The sequence below is a fragment of the Microtus oregoni genome, unplaced genomic scaffold, assembly GCF_018167655.1.
Source record: "Microtus oregoni isolate MIOR12 unplaced genomic scaffold, Mior012 000040F_ref0000088, whole genome shotgun sequence".
NCBI classification, from domain to species: domain Eukaryota; kingdom Metazoa; phylum Chordata; class Mammalia; order Rodentia; family Cricetidae; genus Microtus; species Microtus oregoni.
The window spans coordinates 15157501-15183242 of NW_024543207.1; the positions used below are offsets into that span (position 1 = coordinate 15157501).

Here is a 25742-nt window from a genome sequence, read left to right on the forward strand (position 1 = left end):
GTGCTGGGATTTCAGTCACAAGCCACCATTCTCAAGTTTTCAATAAAACCGCTCCAATTTCAGTTTTAATGCCAGTGTAGAATGAGACAGAGCTTAGTTGTGATGGGAAAATCCAGAATAGGCCAATTAGTGGGATCACATGTGTGCCTAGGATGTGTCCTTAAGGAGACCATCCCAGAGTCTTAACTGTGAATGAGGAACTAGTCCAAAATAGCTGAAACGAACTCCAAACTTCGGTGTGTTTATGTGGCGAGGGGCAGGGGCAAGACATGTCAGGGGAGTGACCAGAGAGGAGAGCACAGAAGAGGAAGTGGATGTGCCCTGAAGGACTTGCCATGGCGTCCTTTCTGCAGGTGGCTGGCAAGGCCACCTTGGCCTGTCGGCAACTGTTCTGGGAGCTCTGTGCGAGATGGGTCAAAAATAATGAATGCACAAGCCAATAGGAAGGGCTTAAAACTGCTCTCTCCACCTGACCCAAGTATCACCACGATCTCCTGCTTCTATAAAGGGGTGACACTCAGTGCTGGTCACGTGTAAATGGTACAGGAAGGAAACTCTACCGATGACAGAACTTCCCTTCCACCCTGTTCTCTCCACAGTCTCGTCGCTTAACTCAGTTTTCTGTACAGTGAGTTCAATGCCTTTATCTTAATGAATGAACACATTAAATACGAATGATGAGCAAAACTCTATTGGAGAACACATTATGCAATAAAGCTTTTGCTGTGCAGCCCTCAGTGGGCTGCACTCTGCAATGTGAGGATCATGTGGTCTCTAGCAACTGATGGGGGTCACGTGATTTTTACCTCCACCCAGGTCATGTAATTTTTACCTCCACCCCTCAGAGTTGAATACTGAGACTCAGAAATGATGTATTCCTTCAGATGTATGCCTTCAGATGGCAGGAATGTCATTTAACCTGGGCAGTTTTGATTAGAGTCTTCATAGTCTAAGCGATACATAATCCATGAGTAGAAAGCATATTTTTCTGTCACGAAAGAAAAATAGTAGAGCCATAGGTTTATTTTTGCCTACCAGTATAAGGTTTTAGTGTATGTAAATCTCCAATGATTTTAAAGGAAACAAAGGCCTCTCCCTCCCAAAAATAGTTCAGCATCCTATTGAGTATGACTTCACTTGCGCCAAATTTTGTTCCTTTTTGTGAAGAAAATAACATGATCTGGGTTTAGAGCCAAATTAATCCTGTTAGAAATACAAATACAAGTTGTAAATATGTATTGAAGTTGTCAAGCTTCAGAAGCTTACTTTGAGAGGGAAATTCCATATGCAATGTAAATTCTTAGCCAGCAATTTCCATGGGGATTGCCCTTATATGGAGAATTATTTAGTCAAGACATGATCATCTCATATTCCAGCCAGATGGACCTAAACCGTCCTGCTTGGAGAGGATCAAGTACTGTAAACCCTGAGTTCTAGTAATTTGGAGATAACATTCAGTCCCTGACTTACTGTGGCTCCCAGGTCTCACTTGTTTAGTAAACCACAGGGAAAGTGTCCATCAAAACTCCTGTAGGGTCTGCTGTTCTCCACGGGTTTCCTAGAGGAGATGGTCCAGGAGGCGAAGGGTGTGGTCACAGGGAATGCCTTTAACCCTCAGCTCCTGGGAGTCAGTGCAGAAGCAATGGGATGCCTGGCTCCTGTTCTTCACGCTCCTCTTCCTGGAGATGATGGTGTCCTAGCCTTTGGTGAGAACAGGATGAGTCTCGTAAGCATCTGCTCACTCAAGCACTAGACAGAAGTGAAAATGAGACCTTAAACAAAAACCATTTGGATTTGCATTTTCTGCTTATTATTTGATCAGCTGAGATCTTTTAATCGATACCTCAACTTGGTTAAGAAGACATCCTCTCAGCTGTTCCATCAGCAGGTCTCTTAGGAAGAGGATTCCTGGGCAGCTCTCCAAGCCAACAGACGCCTGCATTTTCCCTGGCTAGGCCCCTCACCCAACCATCCTAGAGCTTTTGTGCTGGAAGACCAGGTCCTGCCTGGGACATTTGAATCTTTGGGGAATGTATCTCTCCCGCATGTGGTGGTTACACTCTGGGATCCCATGTCTCCACCTACTTGGGGAGTGCAGGCCATTTACCACATAGTGACCATCTTCTTCAAAACCTCAGCACCCCTACTTTACCATAGGGCAGCCATCGTCTTGGCGTTTCCTTAGAGGCGCATGTCATATGTTCCCTTATCCACAAGAAGGCAGATACTTGACTGTGACACGCTGTCCTTCCTATGGGCAAGTCAGCACTGTGAAAGTCTGTCTGGCTAACAGTGCAGAATTCCCAGAAGAATCAGATCCTCCATAGCTGTAAGCTCCGTCAATGGACGTCTGCATTGCAGTCTCCTTGTTGTCTGTCTTCTACCCAATCAATGTCCAGGTCAAACAGTAGTTGGGAAAGTGCTGCTTTCAGCGTCCTCTTCCAGGACGTTCAGGGCTACAGCCTTGAACGTGAGTTCACATTGCTCGAAGGCCTCAGAGGCCTTGCTATCACCGTCCGATCCTTCCCACCTCACGCCGATCCACACCGCCCCTGCCGATGAAAATGCAGTAAACAGATTGACTTGTTTGAGAAAGAAAAGTGCTATCTTCCTGTTGAATTCCTATAATACGGGTAGATATTTGTATCATATTTAAATTTAGACTGAGGAAGTCTAAACTAAAAACTAAACTGGAATCACAAGTAGGGGTTCAGCCGGTAGCCACTGCCTCGGATTTGCGGTCCTGTTTCTCACCCACCAGCCCCAAATGCAGATGTAAGGGTGCAATGGGGAATGAAGTCCCAAGAGAGACAGAATGTGAACTCCAGATCACTGGTAAGCAAATAAAGCGTTTGTAAAAACCGGAAGTTAGGAGTTAGACTCAAGCTGGGGCTTCTGAGGACTCTGAGACATGGAGCTGAAGTTGTGGGGGAGGAATTGAAAGTGAATGTTTGCCATGATCAATCCTAAATTGGTATCCATCTTTCCCTCTGTCTCTTCCCTCCTGCCAGAATGGCTAGGGATTACTCCGGGAAAAAGTAATGGGAGTGTTATCTTGAATACTACCATAAACAGTGTTAGAGTTAGACTCCTGATCCAGATGTTAGCATCCTGGGTGAAGTGCAAATCCCATAGGCACACACAGGGGTTGGGAGGAAGGAGGGGGAGGATGCTTACCTCCCAGTCACTATGGAGGAAGGTGTCATCATGCACGACCCTCCCTCTTTATCCTCAATCCATACTTGGAAACCACACTTCTGTTCGGACCGTGCAAAGAAGCTGCCACTGGGTTTTTTTTCCTCAAATATATTATATTAACAAGGATTACAGAGGAATGGAGAGAATTATTGGCTTGAAAAAGAGAGACTAAAATAGAAAAATAAATTATCTCTTAGAAGAAACAGATAATTTAAGGGATGTAAGAGATTAAAAGAAATAAGCAAAAACTTTATGTCTGGCATTGAAGAGGATTTAGGAAGATCTTGAATTCATTAAATAAAAACTGAATAGGATATGTAGAAGAAGCAAAGAACATGAAAATCCTTTTAGGCTGTAAAAACATAACTCATAAAACTGAAAACAAATGATAAAAATGACTGGGAAATAGCTAAGGAAATAGCCCAGGAGGTAGAGAATAGAGAAACAGAGACAGCAAATAGAAGAATAATGCAAGAAGAACCAAGACAACCTTGGGAGATATAATGTATGGTTGGGGTCTCAGAAAAGGAGTAGAGGAGGTAAATTATCAAAGTCATAAAGTAGAATTCCTCAGGGCTCATGCCTTAGTGAGAAACACCTTGCGCTAGGAACTGAAAATGTTCCTGTTCCACATCATGAAAATTCAAAGCCCCAAGATAAAAAGACCTCAGTGTCTCTAGAGAGAAATAAAAGACTTTACTCAACTAAGCAGTCACAGTTTTGGACAGCAGAGAACAAGAGGTGCTGCCTGAGGAGCTAAGGGAGTAATTCTCAACCCCCAGATCGACACCCAGCCTGCTTCCCATTGTGAAGGAAAATAATCAAACATGCTCTAGCATGTAGCTTTTCAGAAAAGCCATCCGCTCTGTACACTGTCCTAGAAAAGCTATCACATTTGAAAAATGTTTCCTAGCTAAAGAAAAGCATGAAATGGGAGGAAACCACATCCAGAAATAAAGCATACTGACTCGAAGCAGCAAAGAGAAGTCCAGGAAAAGGCCCCAGGCAGGAGGTTAGGAAGCCAGAGAAGGGAGGCTAAACCCGAGTCCCAGAGGACAAGTAAAATGAAAATGTCAGTATCTAAAGACAAACAACCTGAAACAGCAACCAGCTCTATTGCAGATGGAGACGAAAGAGTTGTTAGACTTCATAGAGTTCTGTAAATCCAGAAGGCAGCGGTTGAGCGATTTAGCACATAGACAGATGTGTGGGCATGTAGCTCCATCCCTTCTTAGCTCTGCCATGTTGTGCCATTTAAGTGAAGCCACAGTAACTTAAAGAGCATGACTTTCATGCCAGGCACTCTTCTCAGGGATGGGGACTCACCTGTGAGCAGCAGAGGCCAGAGCCCTGATGGTCTATCAAGGGTCAGATAAAGACCAATCATGGATAGAGACTAGGGAACACAGAGATCAGAGACAAAACTTGCTGGGGACATTTCACAGAGCAAACCTTTGAAGGAAGGAGAGAGAAGTACATTGATACTGAGAAGAGCATCTGAGGCAAAGAAAACATTGAACCCATGAGGTCTGATGGAAAACAGTGCACTGCCCATTGGGATGTAAGATGGTATTTCTCAAATTGTTGGCTTGCTTTGCAGTGTAAGAAAAAGAAAAGAATGACAATTGCCAGCTTTAAAACATTCTATGAGGTCTCGCTGTCCCTTGTTTAGCATGTCCACAAGTGAAACAGGCTTCCTAATCATGTTTTGTTTCCAAGGACATCATAATGTCTGACTCTTCCGGGCATTCAAATATACACAGGTTGGAACCCAGGACTTGAGTCTCATCTTAGTGGAAAGACAGAACAAATTTGACTAACACAACTTGATATGAGAAGGGATCTGATTGGAGGAAACCTAAGAGAGAGGCATATAGGGGTCAGGGAAGGATTGTTAAAAGAGGCAACTTTCAAGGTGCATTGTATCACATAAGCACAAGAGAGGAGTTCGTATAGCTCCACACTCGTGGGGATGCCTGAGCAGACGATTCGCGAGTCTTGGGTACAATGCTTTGACTCCATTTGTTCGCATCCTGTTGCCATCACAACATACTTGACTCTGACTACAAAGAAGTGTAATTTAGGTCAAGGTTTTAAAGGTTGACAGACTATGAAGGATTACATCATTGATTTGGCCTCTCTTGAGAGCCCCTTACATCATGTCACTATGTGACAGGTGACTTCAGAAGGACAACATATGGGAGAAAAGTCACATGGTAAGAGAGGCAGCAAGAGATTCAAGAGCCAGGGTTTTTCGTTTGTTTGTTTTGTTTTTGTTTTGTTTTAACAACCCATTGACTCAGCATATAACCCGAGTTCCACAAGAACTGCCTCAATCATGTTCACAGGCAACATTGTCAGTAACTGACTTGTCTTACAACTAAGCTAGGCCCACTCCTCTTACCCACTCCTAAGACCAAGCTTCCAACAGGTCACCCTTGGAGACAAACTATACCCAAACCACAGCAGAACCACACATCACATTTTGTTTTTAAAGCAAGGGCCAATTTTTATTTCTGAAAGAATACTTCCTCTAGAAATCCAAATAGGATTCTTTGCATTACCCTAAGGGTCCCCAAGAGAATGCGGATGAATACTGACAACAACAGAGACTGGAGGCAAAGTGAGGGTATGTGAGGAAATTAAAGAGGAATCAATTAAAAAAGGATTGCTTCTGGGAACAGAAAAATGCACCAAATGCCAGGAAATTTCCTTGTTCTTTGAGAAATAGGCCGCCCGGTGAATGAGCCCCGTGGTTTACTGGTACCTTAAGTGTTTCTTCAGGGTTCAGAGAGATGGATAGGACACCAACCATCTGCTGGGAAATGTTTTTCTGTACAGTCTAGAATGGCAAAAAGAAACCACGGAATGGGAACAGAGAGACTCAGAAACAGGAATCTGCATAACTGGGATGCCAGGACTGGGCTTGGATGCTGTCTCCTCAACAGCCAACTGGAGAAAATTTAGTTGACACTGGTGTTGTTGATGATATTTAGATATTTTTAACTTCAGATCCTTTTACTTTTGACACCTAAGTTAATGAGACATTAAGGAGAAAACAGAATAACCATACATATTCCCTGAAGATTAACTCAAGTGGAAATATCTAAAATCTCTGTAAGCTGATGCCAATGTATGGGTCAATATAAACATTCACTATGATAAGTACTGACTTTGACACCAAGAAGAAAAAAAGCAACAAATGTACAGAGTGCTCATTTGGGCTCCTAAAAAGCAACTAATGGAATTTCTGTACGTTTAGAACATTATATCATATGCCTCTTCCAAAAGATGTCAAATCGACAAATGTGTTGCCTGCCTATGGTAAACAAACTAGTGAGTGAAATTCTTTTAGGTGATAGATAACCAAAAACCATGCTAATAGTGACCAAAATGTGAATACAAAGCAATACCAGATTTGTTAGTCGAGTTAATGTTACTATCATTAAAATATCTAAAATTTTAAAAAGAAAGAAAGGAAACAAGAAGACCTCAAGAGTGAAAGATTTATTTAGCTTCCAGCGTCAGAAATTTCAGGAAGAGCTCAACCGAGTGGCTCACCTCACACCAGACATGAAGCAGAGTGATGAAGTTACAGGATGGAGCCAGGGCAAGATGTCATCCCTAAGGAATCACCCCAGTGACATCCTTCACAACTCTGTCTCACCTTCCACAATTCCTCCTCCCAAGCTTCTTCTGAAATCTTGAATTTATCAGTGAATTAAACTATCCATTAGGCCAAAGTCTCCATGATCTAATATCTCCGGAAACACCCCCTAGAAATAACCACAGGTATTTCACTGATCTCCTGGGTGTTTCTTAATCCAATTAAATGGTAACCAAAATTAACTGTCATACAATACAGGTTCTGCCTAACATGTGCAAAATGATAGAAATCAACCAAGATCCACATCAGAGAGGTGACTATGGAATATTCTCAGCAGAAGAAAGGTAACTCTGTGGGACATTCTCCCACAGAGAGAGAATGTCTTTTCCTTACCCCTGAGCTTCTTGGCTCTCTAGGAAGTGTGTCTGTCTCTCTTGGGTCTCTATCTATGGATACCTGTAAAGCAGGCCACAGAATACTGTAGGTTCATCAACCAAGTGAGCAGCTACAAGTGTAACCCTGGGAAATAAGATTCTAAAACCAGACAGGACCTGTTCCATAATTTTTCTTGACCTTAGGCAGTATAGTGTGGACCTTCCAGGAACCCACAGCAAAGGGAATCTAAAGAAAACCTTCAATAATTTGACTAAGGAGCAAGTTTGAACAAGCCATTTCCGTTTCTGCTGCCTGTGTAAATATCTTCAAAGAGACTTTCCAGCCTTGTTTTCTGCCTCCTAGTCCTCATGGATGGTCTCTGAGCCCAAGGAGGTAGGTTACCACAGAGGGAGACTCAATGCTGAGCTTTAAAGAGCAGTTTCTCAGTCCAGCCTTAGCTGTCTGTGTATGGACTGGCAACATGGTGTAAGGAGGTGAACCACCCACACCAAAAGAAAGAAGCATACATTTCAACAGTTATGGTAAGTAACTGAAGTCATTGTTCCTTCTCCTTATGATGAAACACACACACACACACACACATGCACTATGCACATGCTATGCATATACACTCATTCATTCAAGTTTTACGCTCAGCTGGTTAGGTATAGAAATCTCATAGCCTTCTCTGGTTATTTCATGTTGATGTATTTATCTATTTGAGTTGCTTTAAAAATAACCACGAATGTCATCATTTTTATACAACGTAAATTTACATGTCACAATTCTGAAGGCTAAATGATCTAGAACTAGAGGGGCAGTAGATTCAGTGTGGAGTGAAACCCACTTTCTGGTCTACTGAGAGAACATTCTAGGGCATATTTTATAAGAGCCCCAAATCTCAGGAATGAGGACTCTGTCTCATCCGTGTTTAACATCTTCAGAATTTGTGGAAGATACAAGCATAATGCCACGCTCTCCGATGAGCTTGTCGCTGTCGCGTACTGACAAATAGCCCCAACTCTGGTTGACAGTGCACTGTCACATTTACTCCCTTATGGAACTTTCTATCCTAGAGACGTGTCACTTGTACCATGGGATCCTCTTCTCAGATGACTGACAGCTCGTCAGTGTCTTTTCTGAATAGAGACATCTGAGAAATGGGATGGGAGCATTGCAGCTAGACACTGGTGCTTTTCATGTAGGCTATGGTGAAGCTGATGTTTTCAAAAGGGCAACTGGCATCCAGTGGGTCGTGATAGGTACTCAGTCCAGAAATTAATTAAGGTTTAAAACATATGTAATCAAAAACACATTCTAGAACTTTTAGGGAAGAATCAAAAACAAAATCCAAAGCCTCCTGGACACTGCACATTTCATAGTATACATCCTGTCATCTCAAAGCCTTTTTGTGTACCAAATTTGATATAGGTAAAATTATCAAAATTAATAAAACATCAACAAACGAAGAGATTACGAAATGTATACATAGTGAATAAATAGTCTACTAGGTCTATCCCTGGCACTTTGTCTTTGTAAATGATGTTGTAAATTAAGGTGTCTTTATCTTATCAAAGCCACCAAGCCCTGTCTCTCCTAGTTAAAGCACTACAGAAAGACAGTAGAGAAAACGCATTGCACTTGCGTGTTTTTGAAGCTCAGTGTCTAATTCTTAAAAGGAGTTTGCTCAGCCTCTGTATGATATAATAAAAGCAATCTAACAAAGGGCTTTTGTTTAAGATAGAGAATATAATCCATCTCCAGTCACGTATCTTAAGAATTGCATTCCAGTGTGGTTTTGCACCCCTTTAATTCCAGCACTTAGGAGGCCTAGGCAGGTGGAGTTCTGTGAGTTCAAGTCCAGTATGGTCTCCTTGTGAGTTTCAGGCCAGCCAGGGGCTACACAATAAAACCTTGTCTCAGAATCTCAATAAGCAAACAAGCAAAACTGTAATTCATGAAGACATCTGCCTGCTGATTTCCCCCTTTGTTGAGTCAACCTCTTCTTTCCCCTCTGAGAATTTCCTTTGTGGCCTGGGGCAGAAGCCACAGAACTCAAAGGGAGACAGCCTTGTTCCCTGGTACTTTGAAGAACTAATGAAACTTGCCTTGAAGTCTCAGCATGCCTGTGCTGCTTAGCTATGAAGATGTGCTCTGCCCACCTTGCCCTAAGTACTCCCCATGGACACACCCAGGATTATCTGTAATAGTTTGACCAGGACTTAACAGTGCAGGTGCTAGGAATGCTAAGATGTTAAGAAGGCACTGATGAGGTATCCCAAAGCAGCAATTGAAAAATGAAAGAATACTCACTGAGTTTCATCCCTCTTGTTAATATAGACAAGTTTGTGTGTGCTTATCAGACTGACCACTAAAAACTCTGGGAAGTGACTAATTAATACATTGTCAAATCATAGATTGTTTTCATCAGCAGTTAATTAGGACAATAAGGAGGAACCAGTGAGCCAAACTTGTGATCTGTTCCAGCCAGGGAAGAAATATATTTTGAAGCAAATTATAATAACTATAAAACTCCTCCCAGGTAAAAATTAAATTTCATATGCTAAGCTTCTTTGCTTGTAGATGTCCAGACATTGTAATTATAAGTATGAATATGTTACTCTGTATAAGAGTATAACAATTCAGTTTTCCCTGTCCTTGCCAGGAAAGGATTGAGGTGCTGGGGTGGAGTCCTTTTGAAGCCCCTTTTGTCAGGTTGAGTCTGAAGCTGATTGGAAAGATGCCAGCGAGTCCACAGGACATTCATGAGCCAACTCTCACTCCCCTGACTCTGTATCCTATGGCAGAGAGGCCTCAGAAGTTTACTGCCCCTGATATCACACTTGATGCTGTTCAAAGTCTTTTATCAAAAAAATCCCAAGCAAACAAACAAACAAAAAAAAACTGAAGAAGAGCAGGAGGCGGGGGAGGCAAGAGTGTCCTGATGTCTATACTTGGTCACTGGCTGTCAGGTCTCAGGGTTTCCCAGCAAGAAGCTAATTGCAGCACAGGGTGCATCGTGCTAGGGGCCAAAGCCCACATTCTTTTCGTTGTTGTTGTTCTCAAGGGCAGTGCTAGCTTTCCCCAGCAGCCCATGGGCAATCCAGGAGCCACTGTCCACGTCTGTTCCAGAATGGATATTCCTGGGGCCATTCAATTCCCGATTTAAGGGAACTGTGGAAGACTAAGCCTTGAAGGTGCACTGAAGACCCTACATCTTGCCTCAAATCTACTGTGACCATTAAAACCACCAGGTCACTTTTCAGAGGCACCCAGAAAATGCCAACTGTTATCTTCTCTGGGCTTTCTTCTGAGGTCCTGCTCTGGAAAGGGTCTCCTGCATAAATCTTCTCTTCTAAGTCTCGGAGGTGCACAGATTTTCCCAGGGTGGAGCTGTGCTATTTGTCCTCACAAACGAAGTGGAAGATGAAGGGACCTTTGTTCTACAGGGTGTGTGCACCGTGGCAGTGCAGGGAACCTACACACATGTGCTCCTTCAGAACCATGTCAAAATCAGGACTGCCTCAGCAGAAACATCCCAGCCCATCCAGATTTAAAAGGCCCTCTGATTGATAAAAACGATGCCCCTGTTTTTCCCTTTCTAGAAATGACTCTTTCTCCAGATAACCATAACCCTATCCCTCCACACTGTCCCGAGGAAGAGTCCTTCTAGGAGAGAAACAAAGAAATCATTTGTGGCCCCCTGGTGTAGACCTGGCCTTGGGCAGCCACACAGCAGCTACAGGACGAGTCACCGTAGTGAACAGAGCATGAGCGTGCTGAGCCAGGCTGTTGAGCACCTGCCAAAGTCCACCTGCACAGCCAGCGTTCTGCTACACTCTGCCCTGTGTTTTCATTGAGGCCACTTGTGTTCACTCAAAAAGGCAGGGGAGATTATGGCACTGACATGTCAGCCTCTAGCATTCAAGGCAGGTACCTAAATTGAAGTCCTCTAGCAATCAAATAGGGGTTCACAGCTAGACCAGTGGCCTCTGCCTTCTCAACCACAGGAGAAGCAGGAGCCTGTTAAGTTGTGCAACCTCAGGTCCTCTGAAGAGCTGAGAAAGTGAGAAAGAACATGAATGCCAATCAGGACATTCTTATGCATGGTATTCGGAGAACCAACTACCAGACTACTCTCTGCCCTCAGAGGAGAAAAATTGGCTTAAGGGACAGGTGCCCAAGCACCCCTGTGTACCTGGCGTGTCTCCCTCATGTCTTAGACAGTCCACACATCTCACAGTGGAAAGTAAAAACGTGGTCATCAAACAGCACCCCTCAAGAACACAGTGCTACCAGAGGGCACATTGCCTGTACCCCCTGTCACTTCTGCTTTGCAAAAGCCTGCCTGCCACTGAAGGAAGAGGATGAAAGACGTCTGTTCTCTGAAAAGCTAAGGGAGGAATGCTTCGGCGTAGACAGGAAGTTCAAGACCAAGAAACCGTGCCTTTACAGGAGTCGAGATCACACAGGCACCGCCACTGTAGCCTGGGGACAGTGATTTTGGCCACTGGGTTTTTAGTTTTACTGGAAAGTGCTTGAGTCACAATTGGTGATGATATTCATTTGGGAAAAAGGGAGATAGAGTAATCATAGAGCATCAAATTAGATATCTCATCAAAAAAGCAATGGGAAAGAAACCCTGGGTTTGTACACTGCCACTTGGTTCATGGCCACAGGCTCTGTGTGTATCCAAGGCCTCCATGATAGCAGCAACGCTATATGATGCATAGAATATGAAAATCTAGTATGTATGAGTTAGAGGCAATAGGAAGGATACTCTTTCTTTCCAAAAACCAAATCATCACGGAACAGCTTTGTATCATTACATTGAAATTATTAGGTTACAATGCAGTTTTATTGTTGAATACATATGAATTAATAATTTCCCTCACAAATATTGATCTGAAATATGACTCTGAGTCTCCATGAAAAATGTATCCATATAACTTTGCATTTATAGCCATGCGATACATTATCAAGTGAATTCAATGAATTGGTGTTCATTTGCAAATAAAATTTGGTTCATGAATTTAACTCAGAAGACAGGGAGATTATTCTGGAATTCTTTTTTAATACTAAGATTAACTTTTGAATTAGCATAGGAGTAGGAAGGAAATTTGGGAATTTCAGTTTGAATCACAAACCAAATCCAAGACGAGAACTGAGCTGAGAAAGAAGAACGTTGGTGGGCTCACTTTTTAACTGCCTTTCTGGTTGCTTTGTCTTGTTGAGACGGCTTTTATTCAGGAGCCCAGACCGACCAGAAACTCACAGCACTCCTCCTGCCTCAAGCTCTTTAGTGGTAGAGTTTCTGGTGTGATCCTCTGCACACTTCAGGTGGATTCACTTAACTCAGAGCGCCAGATCAGTTTCAGTTCAATGGGTTGTTTTTTTTCTCAGTTCCACAATAATCTTTACGTCTTTATCTTCTTACCTGCTATACACTTGTGAGTTATGAGAGTAACCAAAGCTATTAGATTTTATATCTTTAGCTCTTCCTGTCCATATACCACATTTTCCTCTGTTTCATCAAGCAGCATGTTTTTTTTTTCTCAAGAAAAGGAAAGCACCCTAATTGATGTTTCATAAAACTACCAGGAGAATTTGCATCACTTCAAATGTTTCAAAATCAAATCTCCACATTTGTTAAACTTGGATAGTGTGTGCTAGAAGTACTTAACTGTTTTGTTTTTTAAACCAACCTGTTCCTATGCACAAGATGGCTTCATTTCTAGAGTCTGAAGTCCAGGGGACAAAGGACATCTGCCACTATGACCCTACCGAGTCCACAGCTCTCTTGCCCACTGTCTCTTGCTTCATACCTCTAGAGCCCCAGGCTGGACAGTACGTTTCTCTGTTTTCTACCCTTGAGGAAACTAAGGATGAGGACACTTTGGTGGCTTGCCCGGAGTCACTCAAGTGGCTAGAGACTGTTCTAGGGTAGAGTTCATGTCTGGTTTCAGCTCTGCTCTCTAAAACTGACACAGTAGAAGCAATAAAATGGCTTTCAAAATACTGTTTCTATTTGCATCAAAGTTTTAAACATTATGGCCAACACCCCAAAGCCACCTTTTCTGGGCATCACTAGCCACAGTGTCAACCTTCCCCATAATGATACCACATGTATGATGGGTACTATGTGGATCATGGGATGGATGAAGGCTTGGGCCCTCCAGTTCTCCAGCTCTCATGGCCCCTAGCATGCCTAGCACAGGACTGAACTTTATCTTACCCTCCTCCAACGCCATAGTCAAGTGGTCTGAGCCACCTGTCTGTAACCTTAAAAAGACAGCTTGGGCTCAGAGGGAGTTTTGGGAAGAGTGGCCGTGCCCCAGTACTATGTCAGTGTGTGGCTCTCTCCTGGGGCTTCCTCAACCTCTGGGAGCAATGGCCTGCACAGGGGGTACTTGGAAGACACACTGTAACCATTCTGATTCACTAACTTATAATCCTGTATGTCGTGCTCACATTCCAGATGTGAGTCTTCTCATATACTTCTGGAAACATTGTGCACTAAAATGGCCATTGACTGAATTCTGTGGCCTCTGGGTCCCATTGAGAAATAGGAAGAGCGGGGCCACATGATAGATTTGAATTTTGAATATTAGAATGATTACATAAATAAGTTATAAAGTGCTGTATATTGACATTTTTCCTACAAAAATGTACTTCTGCAAGGGCAGAGAAAACAGTCCAGGCAATTGGTCTGGTAGTTTCTTTGGTCCATCGTGTTTGGATTGCATTTTGCTACTTTTTAGCTCTGAGCTCTCAAACTTGGGTCAGGTCAAGTTCCCAGGATTGTTTGCTACCAACATAATTGGTGAGGGCACTGGACCTTGGCATTGGGGACATTTAAGACCAAGTCAAAAGATTTCCCAGCATGTTTCTCTTAGAATAGCCGAGTTCTAGTTCCTGGGAGAAATATGTGTTCGTGAGGGGTGTTTAGCATCTTGATGGTGCTTAGAATTTGATCTCAAGTATATCAGCTGACGACAGGAAATTTCTATCAAAAAGAAGTGCATTTTGTTGGAGTCAGAAGATATATAAAGCATCCAGTTAGATTTTGGTGCATATTCCCAGAATTGGTTTTCATGTAAATCTTCCCTTCGCATTGGCCATGACAAGGAAGATATTTATATGGATCTAACAATCCTATTTTTCCCCCTGAGCAAAGCCAGTAAAAAATTCTTTTAATGTTTGACCCTTTGGCTTCTCTTCTGGTTCACAGCCCTTTTTGTTTGTCTAGATTATAGCTGTGTCCACCCACAAGGTCTTTAAACCTGACCACAATGGTTTTTTAAAAAGAGTATCAACAGTGCTCTTTTTGAGAACGATTTTCTCCATGCTCTATATACAGCTTAAATGGGAAATTTAATTTACACAACTGTTCTCATGGGAAAACACTTGAACTATTACTATTGCTAATGATATTCTAATATTTCATGATGTCATTATGATGCTTTTGCTGATCATTTGCAATTTTTATTGTTTGAGAATTCCATATGTGTGTACGATGTATCTGATCCATGTCCTCGCCTCCAATTCCCCCTCTGTCTCTCCACCACTGCTTGTTCCCAGTTACATACATTTCCTTTTTTTTTCTTTAAGCCCCCTGGGTTCGCTTATTGCTTTCAGTGCAGGGGCATGGGACCTTCTACTGGAACATGGACGGTCTCTTGGGGCTCACATCCCTAAAGAAAACAGGATCTCCCTCTCCCGGTTACCATCAGTTGCCAACACCCTCTCAGTTAGAGACAAGACTTTTGGAACACCTCCCCACTCCATGCTTGACCTTGTGTAGGCACTGTCCATGCTGTCACAGCTGTTGTGTGTTCCTAAGTGCAGCTGATGTATTGATTCTGGAGATGACTGATTCACTGTACCTAACTACTACTTACAGCTCCTACAGCCTTCCTGCCCACTCTTCAGTCATGACCCCTGAGCCTTGGGAGGAAAGGGTATGGTATAGACATCTCCTTTACAGCCGAGCATGCTGTAGTTTCTTCCTGTCTTCACGCTGACCAGTTGTGGGTCTCTGTGTTCATTAATGACATTTGTGACAATATCATCACACTGAAAGTCTGATATCCATAAAGATCGGCTTCATGTTATGACACTGACTCTTCGCCTAGCACTAGATTATTAATTTGTGAATGGTGCTAATATATAAATCTTAAGAAATATTTGCTCCCTTGTCCCAACGTCAGCACCAAAGTTCAGTAGCAATCCTCTTTGTCCATCACTGGGTAGGGTTTTTTTTTTTTTAATCGGAGCAAAGAAATGATATTACAGTCACCAGTCTGAGTCCTAGAATCATGTTTAATTTTAGTCAAACATGTAAGGTCAGGATAAAAGTAATGTTTCCTTGTTTTTTTAGACTTTGGAGATCTTAGCCACATAATCTGAGCCTGCAGGAAGAGCTGAGAGCAGAAACTGAAAGCGCACTACTGAAATATTCTTGGCAAACCCAACCTTGAGCTCCAGTGGGGTGCTGGCATTTGGAAAATCAGATGCAATGAACCTAATTATGCAAAACAGTTATTTCCAATCTATCATTCATCACAACTCTGTCTAAATCTGAGATTAGTTAATTATCAACAAAGAGAAAGACCTCACCTGTCCTGATCCTTCTCTTCCTGCAAATATCTAGTGATTTTATTTTTATTTATTTGAAATAAAAATATAATGACATCATCTCCCTTCTTCCCTCCAATCCTTCCAACGCAGCTCCCTTGCCCCCTCTGAAAGAGCTCCAAACCCAGGCTATGGAAAGATAATCTGCAGTTAAATCCCACGATGGCTGGTGGGTGTCAGTTTGGGGGCTGAGGGTGAAGAATCATTCCTGAAACAGACTGAAGTCCCTGTGTTTTTAATGTGCAGTCTCTGCTCAGCATAGATACTTAGCTCTTCTCCTTGTCGCCCCAGGTCCGTGTCATGACACCATTGCCCTGACCTTTCTCCTCTGGACATTAGCTCTCAACCAGTTTCTCATTTCCTGTCAGTCAGTGCAAGCAATGTCTAAGTATTTCCTGGTGTGGCAGGCCTTGTTTTAGAAGCGTCTTTCTCTGCGGCAGGGCTCTACAGTGACACCTTGCCCAGGCTACGCAGGGAGTGTTGTGAATAACAATTCACAACACTGGAGCGCCAAAACACTTATACCCATCAAGTGTGAATAAGCCAGTTACCTGTAAGCTTTGGGACTTTGTCCAGAGGGAGACAGACTCAGTGCAAATGCCTGTTTGGTTAGGCAGAGGGAAAGGAAAAAGGATGCAGAGAACTTGTCCTTAAATACCTGCTTCTCAAAGGGCTAGGGGCCGCTGTCTGTCCACTCTGGCTCATCCGTTGTCCAGGACAAAGCCTGAGGATGATAACAATTTCTACTTCAGTTTTCAGGGCTGAGCATCCTGATGTCTTCGCTGATGGAGCCTACTGATTTTCTCACCATTTCGAATATTCTCCCTTGCACTAAATCAAAACGATGCATGGACCTTTAGGTTATCTGTCCGTCTGGAGGCAGGCCTCACACATCAGGCTATGGGGAAAAGTTTCAGTGGTCCTGTTGGGTGTGGAATTATTTGAGAAACCCCAACATCCGTCCAGTGGCATCAGCTTTGGGAGCAGAACAAGGCAGCTGGATAGGGTGATGAGCTGATTAGTCTGGCCCCTAGCTGTCATTTGATGTTATTCATTAGTTATTTGTAGATTTTAGTCATTACACTATTCCATCAAATGTTCTTGGATAAAATACTGTTTGGATGTTGGCTGAGTCTTAATGTGCCATCTTCATTTCTTTCAGCTGGGTCCCGAGCCTCATACAGCAGCCAGCATGGGCACCTGGGCCCTGAACTGCGGGCCCTGCAGTCCCCAGAGCACCACATAGACCCCATCTATGAAGATCGTGTCTATCAGAAGCCCCCTATGAGGAGTCTCAGCCAGAGCCAGGGGGACCCTCTGCCGCCAACACACACTGGCACCTTCCGCACGAGCACAGGTGTGTATTGGGGTACATTCAGGCTTGCCCACTGGGCATGGGGGATATGGACCTCCTTGGAAGCTAAATAATTGCTCCCAAATGACAGCAGTGTGTGTGTGTGTGTGTGTGTGTGTGTGTGTGTGTGTGTGTGTGTGTAACCCCAGTCAAGCCTTATAACCTGCTTCTGTCATCAGTATCTTTGATGATGATTGAAAGAGAGTGTAACTCCAGCTTAGCTATCTGGTGATTCTATGGATGGTAGAAGCACTAAGGGAATTGTCATTACATCAGGTAGAAAAACTCAAAACAAAACAAAAGAACAAACAAAACCCCATGATTGATGTTTTCTGTGCCCTAGGTAGGTGATTTAGTGAAGTATAAGTTCTCCACAAAAGGAATCACAGCCATGTCATAAAATATAGATGCATTATTTTTGTTAGACAGTTTTAATGATGCAGTCTACCTTTTAGCAAGCTAGGAGATCAAAATATTTGTTTAAAAAAAAGTGGCATGTTTTGAAAGGTAGACTTAGAATATGTTTCATACACACTAATAGTCTAAATCATTCAGAATTGTTATTTAAAGGTTGGGATTTGATAACTCAATAAACACTGTAGTCTCCACCATTAAACATATATATTTTTAGTTGTACATAACCATAAGACACATTGAGAAGGACAGCTGTTTCCTATGACCTATAGCCATTCATAAAGTAGTCTAAGGTTATGACTATGTTCCTAATGACACTGACTTTAATGATAAATACGGAGAAATTAGACAATTGTTGAGGAGTGCACTCCTTGTAAAACCTCACCCTCCCAGGTAAGCAGCAGAGATGCCTGTCTGTTAGCTGCAGGTGAAGCTTACCCTTTCCAGGCTATGCATGCTCAGAGCCACGGCTAAGGCGTGGGATGGAACTGTAGCTTGTAGCGACTGCTGAGTACAGTGCAGTGACTTTGTTAAACTGCAGGTGATGCGGGATTACATGTTTTGAAGCCGAGAAAAGCTGCCCTTGTGGCTGATGATGGCTATTTACATTTCAGTGTTCTACGGCACTGGAAGAGGGAAGGCTCAATGATCTCCTTGTGACATCACCAATGCCATTCAATATTAATAACATATATTTAGACTTAGGGAAGAAAGAACACTGATTTATCCTTGTCAGAGCTTTTGCTCATAGCCTGCTATATCTGCTGCTGTCTGGAGTTGGGCCACTTGAATTTTTTTTTGCAAATTATCAATTTAGATAATTTTATTTCCTTGTATTCACTTTGTGAAAAAAGAGGTGACAATCCCAGTGACACTGAATACTAATTTGAATAAAAAAAGAAAACAAGAGAAATTTATTGACCCCCCCCCCCCGCTCTATATATGCCTTTAGGACTGTATTTTGTTAGTAAACTTCTGAAGGATCAGTCAAAAATTAGTTACAACAAAAAACTGCCATGTATATTTCAAGACATAGAAAATGTTCATACATAAATAAAAGACAGCTACTCTTTTATTACTGTAACAAAATAGGCAAAAAAAAACTGCACAACTTAGAAGAGAAAAGGATTCATTTCAGCTTGTATTTGGGGGAAGGGACAGGCAGGCATGGTGACAGGAAGTTGACTGATACCATTTACGCACACAGGAAGTAGAGACCAGGAACAGGAAGTAAGGTGAGGCTATAAACTCCCAAAGCCCCACCCACAGTGGCACACTGACTCCAGCAAGGCTACACATCTTAAAAGTCCCACAACCTCACAAACACCACCGACTGGGAAACAAGCGTTCAAACCCATGAGCTTAACGATAGTATTTCTCCTTCAGACCTCCCACTATTCTACTCTCTAGGCTTAGGGAATCTACGCCTGTGCTAGGATAAGAGATTAATATGTGCCAGTGACATGAAATTTAAATTTTAGTGTCCCTGTATCAAGCTTTGGGTCACACCCTCACCCTCACCTTTAAGTGTCCTCCTACAGCAGCTTTGGGACTGCAGAGGCAGCAGAATGAGTCTGGGACAGAAATCATACAGTTCATAGGACTTGGCCTTTTGCAGAAAGTTTATAAACCTATTTCCTGGTGCCAATGGAGAGACATCTTGAGCAAAGGCATGCTGTGCTTTTCTCCTTCGTTTGAGGGCAACCAGCAGTCTCCTCAAAATGCTTCAGAGAGTCTGTTGCAATAGGAATCATAACTGAGACCTGGAAGATGTGGCAGGCAGAGGTTTGACACCTTATGCCAGCTGACACAGTGGAACTCAACATAGTTTGTGAGCAAACGTGATTGAGTGTCACACGATGCTGTGAGTGTCACACGATGCTGTGAGTGTCACACGGTGCTGGGAGCATGTCTAAAAGCACATAGAAAGAAGGAACAGGAAGTGAAACACAAGTCTCAAGACACAAGCTTCCAACCCGCCCCTGCCCGGAAGGCCTTGTGCCTGCGTCTGGTCTGCTTTGTACTTGCATACTTTTCTAACCCTAGGACCCATTGCTTTAGAGACTAAATGTCTAAGATGATTCCTTTAGTGTGTGTGTGTGTGTGTGTGTGTGTGTGTGTGTGTGTGTAAGTATGTATCCATAATCATTTTATTCACAACCCCCTATGTTGTACACATCCCTGTGTCTGAAGATCACTAAAACTGAGCTAAGAGATTTCCAGGGCAAAAATAAATACCCTTAGGAGAAGGGGTCACATTCTAGTGAGACCCTTAGTTTGAGGTACTTGATTCTTCATGTTTAGCTTGAATTGTTGGCTGATGTGACGTGACCAAGGAGCCTTATCTTCCTGCCTTTCAGTGACAGGGAACCAGCTGTAGCTCATTCGTTTCTGTGTCCCCAAACAATACAGACAATCCTGTATCCAAACAGAAAGTGGGTCACTCTCTTTCACTGCGCCTGCTCCTGGAAATAAAGATGAGGGAAAGGCACATTGATGCTTAGAGAATGAGGAGTTGGAGCTGAGAACCAAGGGTGAGGTCCTAAGAACAAAAGCAGGTGGCACATAAATATTTTGGGGACAGCCTCTAGTGCATTTAACATAGTTACTAATCCTGCAGCTGAGGTACATTTTGATGCCTTCTCTATGTATCATAAAGCAGACATGGAGATGTTGCTTCCACAGTCACATAGGTTGTTTGGAGTCAGTCTTTGAAATGTCATGTCTAGGCTGTCTTGTCCAAGGTCCTGTTCTTTTTTGACCCCATATTTGTAAATACCATTTGAAGGCCAAACAGGTGCATTTGTTAGACATGAAGCTTCGTGGCTTTGGATGTTCTCTTATTAAAGAGGTATCTGCTGAGATCTACTGTTGACTGGGTACTCTGGCTCATCAGAGTGGCTTGCAGTGATGGAGGAAGGTCATTGTCTAATAAAGGAACTGCCTTGGCCCATTTTATTGGTTTGAAGATAGGTGGGAGGAGTAAACAGAACAGAACGCTGGGAGGAAGAGGAAGTGAGCTCAGACTCCACAGCTCTCCTCTGGGGAGCAGATGCCTCAGAGAGATGCCATGCTCCGCTCTCCCGGGCAGACACACGCGATGAAGCAAGCCGCCAGGTTAGACATGCTGAACCTTTCCCGATAAGACCGGTGCTCACAGATTATTAGAGATGGGTTGATTGGGATGTGAGAATTAGCCTGGTAGGGGGTAGAGCTAAAGGGCCAAGCAGTGTTTAAATGAATACAGTTTGTGTGTTGTTATTTCGGAGCATAAGCTAGCCAGGCTGCCGGGGTGCTGGGGATGCAGCCCCGCCGCTCATATTACTACATTGCAGGCTACTGCTTAACTTTGAGCCCATTTCACCTCATATAGTCTCATAAACATAGAAGAAATTGACTAACAAAGCGTGGGAATGCCTGAAAGATGAATGTCATGGATTTGTTTTCAACTGCCTCGGTCTCCTAAGCATCGTACTAACTCCATGGCAACTGTCTCCCTGTCCTTTCTTCATACACGCTGACCTCATCTCTGGACCACTTGGTGCCTGATTACAGCTATGCTGAATAATAAGTCGCTCTTGAGCAGGGAGATTTTTAGGGGGAAAACTGGACAAAATAAAGAACAAAAACAGAAACAGAAGTCATGCCTGCAGATGCAGAAGGGAAAGCGTATTGAGACTACAAACTTCCCCATCACAAGGAATGTCCCAGGAGTTTCTTCTTGTGTTCATCTTTTTCCTGTTTCCTTCCATCCTCTTTTCTCTCTTTCCTTCCTTCTCAGCTTCCAGATGTACACCTCCCATGTCTGTTACTTTGATCTGGAGCCTAAGTCTCAGACGCCAGCTTAGACAGTTCCACCTTTCTCCTTTTATGTGATCAGAAAGTCCCATGAACTCCTGAACCATGCATGAGCTATCTAACCCTCATGTGATTGACCTCATGAACATGTGTTTAGAAACATTCAGGTTCATGCTGGAGCATCAAGAAGCCCAAGGCCCCTTCTTCATCTCTCCTCCACTATGGTCTTATGGATGGTGAAGCACACAAACAGCCCATTTTCACGTAGAAATTATTTGGATTCTAAAAAGCAGATGCACAATCCACTGAAGTCATACCAGAGGCCATGTATACCACTACCCCTTCTTGAAGACTCAGCTCCAGACACTGTCTTGCTAGGCACACCAGACCACTGCAGGGCAGAGCCTGCTCTCTCTTTTCCTTCCACCCAACCTAGCAGAAGGATGCAGGCTCTAAGGATGACCTGGCAAGTCTCACTACTCCTAGATGTGTTATAAGTAGAGATGGTTGAAGAAAGTATATCTCTTCCCTTGCCCGAAGACAGCAGTGACAGGCAGAAGTCAGCATAGTACTCCAGAAACACAGCGACCTAAAAAAGGCCAGGACCACTTTCTGAATCTGCAGCAGCTCCTAGCCAGATAGGCTGCTAGAGAGGGTCCCATCACCACACGTGAGAACTCTTTCTTGCTTTGAGAAACTATAAATGTGGATGGTGAGATGAAAGGGAAAGCGTTAGGTACTGGCAAGTAACAAAGTTAGCCTTGTCCTGAAAAGTCCACGATAATTCCACAAGCATAGCTCTCACATCTATCACGTCAGTAGACGGAGCAGTGCTGGAAAGAATCGAAGCCAAGGATGGTGTGCCCACTGAGCAGTGAATATGATGTCATTTATAATTTTCACATAAGGGCTCAACAGCACCAGAGGTTGTAAATTAAGAACAATTAAGATGTAGACCCATAATTACAAGTTAGCAGGTTGTACCCTTCATTCTACACATTGTCTATCAATTCAAATGGTTAGAATTTATTTGTATGGCCATTCCAGTTCTTGGCTGTCTTTCAGATTTGCAGACAAGTGAGTAGATCAAGATTAGAGCACAGCCTACATCTGAAGTAGAAGTGTTTGCTTTGTACAATAAAAATAATCATATCACCTGTAGTCCCAAGTCTACCAGATTCCAGGCTGTGCTCTTGACTCAGGTTCTTAGCTAGCTGAGAAATTTTGTTTAGATAGTTAAATTCCCACAGTGTTTCTTGTTTAATTTCTGGTTCAGCAGGTAGATATTTATATGCATACAGAATATAATATGCCTTCAAATCATAAGCAAACACTTGATGTAAAGTCATTTAGTACTTAAGATAGTGGAGCATATGAGTTCTGTTCTGCAGCCATCTAGATTTTATGGGCAGCTCTGTCTCCATGTTTGGACCTCCTGTAAAGCCAACTAAAGATGAGCTGTCACTAACTTTCTAGAGACAGGCAACTAGAATATCTGTTCATGTTCTCTCTGTAGTCTGTCTCCCTGCCTTATTCCTCTTAAGCTATATTAGGTTTGCTCAGCACCTTTATGTCACCCTAGGCAACAGAAGTGACTCTACCATAGATATATGTTAGCACTTTCCCCATTCAACTATGCCATTTTCATCTTCATGGAGAATACTATCCAAAATCATCATCCAGGCCCATGCAGCTTTCACTTGAAGGCAATTTTAGCACAGTTCTTTCCAAGTGAACAGATACTGATGAATATTTAAATAGAGCCAATAATGACTAAAGATAAAAATCATACAGACTTATCTAGATCTGACATACATATAATCACCTTGTATTTTAATTTTCTTTGGATTTTCTGCAAACTATATTATCATTCAAAGCACATGGGCTGTATTTTCTGGGCATACCCAATATTTAGTGTCCAGCAGATCAAATGGGATGGAACAGGCAGAGAAAGGTTAATCAATCTGGGATTTGGTCCCCATTTTACCCATCCCACCCTCCCTTCTCCCCTGTGAAATGAAGAACTGGCGTTGAGAGATGGGACCATTCACTCAGGTCATTGTTGGCCCTAAATGAGGCAGTATGTGATGGCTCATGACATGGTGTCTGCACAAAAGGAAACTCTGCATGAGGATAGTATTGATTATATTCTTTCCTCTTCTCATCTCAGGGAGGCATTGCCGCACAGAACTAAAAATGGGCTCAGGGTGTTGAAAACACATGGGTATGTTATCATCCATTGATAGCCCCGGCACACACTCTGTAAATGAGAAGAAATAAGAGTGCGTACCATGAAATGTGCAGATAAAATTATGTGGAAGAATATGTATGCCTAAGTATGAATTCACTCACTTTCCAGTGGGTCCATTCGCTAGTGTCTATTTTAATTTTTAGGACAAATTCTACAAACCTACTGAATTCTGTAAACCTACCAAATTCTATGGTAATAGCTGTACCTGGACTGACAATCAAGAATAGCCATTCCTAAATCTTGAAAAAGATCCTAGTATGTAATGGAAGATTGCTCATTTGTTTTCAGTTACCCAGGCCTGAACAATCACAGAGAAACTGTATTAATTACAATATTGTTTGGCCAATAGCTTAGGCATATTCCTAGCTAGCTCTTACATCTTGAATTAACCCATTTCTATTAATCTGTGTATCACCACAAGGCTGTGGCCTACCTTTAAGTTTTCAGTGGTGACGCCTTTCTCCTTCTACAGCTACATGGCATCTCTTTGACTCCACTACTCTCTCTCTGTTCTGATTTCCTGCCTGACTTTATGCTGCTAAGCCATTAGTCTAAAAGCTTTATTCATTAACCAGTAAAAGCAACACATATACAGAAGGACATCCCACACCACTAGTAATTATTTTTTCCATTAATCCATATTTTAAGTACCTGATTAAAAAATACTTCTTAAGAATTCTTTGAGCTGGATTTGGAGAGATGATTAAGCAGTTAGAAGTACGTGATGTTCTTGCACAGGACTGAGGTTTGATTTCCAGCACCCGCCTGGCAACTCAAAGCCATCTGTAACTCATGTTTTGGGGGATTCAGCACTTCCTCTGGGTATCGGGTATACATGTGATACATAGCTATACATGCAAACAAAACATTCAAACATATAACATGCCTAAAATACATAACTAAATGTCTAAATATCTAAAACAGCATTTGTAATTCTCATTGCTGTACAAAAAGAACAAAACTGGTCACTGCTTAAAATAGGATTTTGTCCCCTTTTCTCTTCCAAACCTAATGTTGTATTCATCAATGTTGACCATGTCTGTGGCATTCCTACATCTGATTTTACATTTTGGGGATATTTATCCTCTGTTCCCAGAAAAAAAAGTGAAAACATTCTGAACGTTAGTTATAAGGATTCCACCAGAAGTGTTACCTTGCTGAAAATGCTTCTTTTTAAAAACAATAATGACATAAAGCTATAATACCATGTTGTATTTATTCTCGAATGGCTATCCATTAACTGTAGTCTAGTTCAGACTGTGTTAAGTGTAGAAACTTGGAAGACACATCCAGTTCAACTTTGCTGACAGCATGCCAGATTGGGGACCAAAGAATTTTTGTTCCTGAAGTAATGGACTTAAAAGCTCTTAGCTCCACTTTCACTAAGCCATCCTTGTGTTCTGATTAGAGACAGCATTCCATGATTACCTTCTTATATATTTCTTCTGTAGTAAGTTATCTAGTTAATTTGTAAACACATGCTGTGTTTTCATATTTATCTGTATACACAAATATATAGAGAAACACAATGAAAGAAAAAAAAAGCTCAGAACCCCCAAGACCAAGCTCTGAGCACAAAGCAGGTTTATTTGCTCCAGAGGGACAGAGGGCAGGGAATAGGAGACAAAGACAGGAGACAGAGGACAAGGGAGATGGGGATCGGGACAAGGGAAAGGAGGCAGCGGTGTTTGGCCCAGAGGGACAAAGGATTGCCTCTGAATACAGAGGAAACAGACATGGCCCATAGGAAAATGGCAGTATATAAAGTTACAAGGGGAAACCCCGTGTTAGAATAAGGTGTTTAATTTTAATTGGGTGTGTTAGTTAGGTGAACCCAAGGGGGCTTTAGATTACTGGACTTTGATACTTTCGTAGCTGGACCTTGGTAGTCAGCTTCAGGAGGAGGAAGTGACCACTGATGGCTAGCTTTAGAAATGTAATCTAATGGATTTTTATCAAGGCAGAGGGGCTGGGAGAGAAGGGCAAGGCCTGCCAGAGCCATGCTCACTACAGTCGAGCTGATCAGAGTCCCTTCACTGCTCTTTTGGAGGTCCTCAGTTCACTGACAGTCACTTACATAATGGCTTGTAAATATTTGTGACTCCAGT

At 42.6% G+C, this 25742-nt stretch overlaps 1 protein-coding gene across 3 annotated transcripts in view; it reads left to right on the plus strand.

Annotated features, from left to right (window-relative positions):
• The window catches only part of Ctnnd2 (catenin delta 2), a 752815-nt gene that overhangs the window by 420807 nt on the left and 306266 nt on the right, over positions 1-25742 (plus strand). For all 3 annotated transcript variants that reach the window (XM_041632036.1, XM_041632037.1, XM_041632038.1), the window contains one exon: positions 16980-17174. In XM_041632036.1, coding sequence (XP_041487970.1) covers positions 16980-17174 — 195 coding nt within the window. The remainder of the gene's footprint in view (positions 1-16979; positions 17175-25742) is intronic.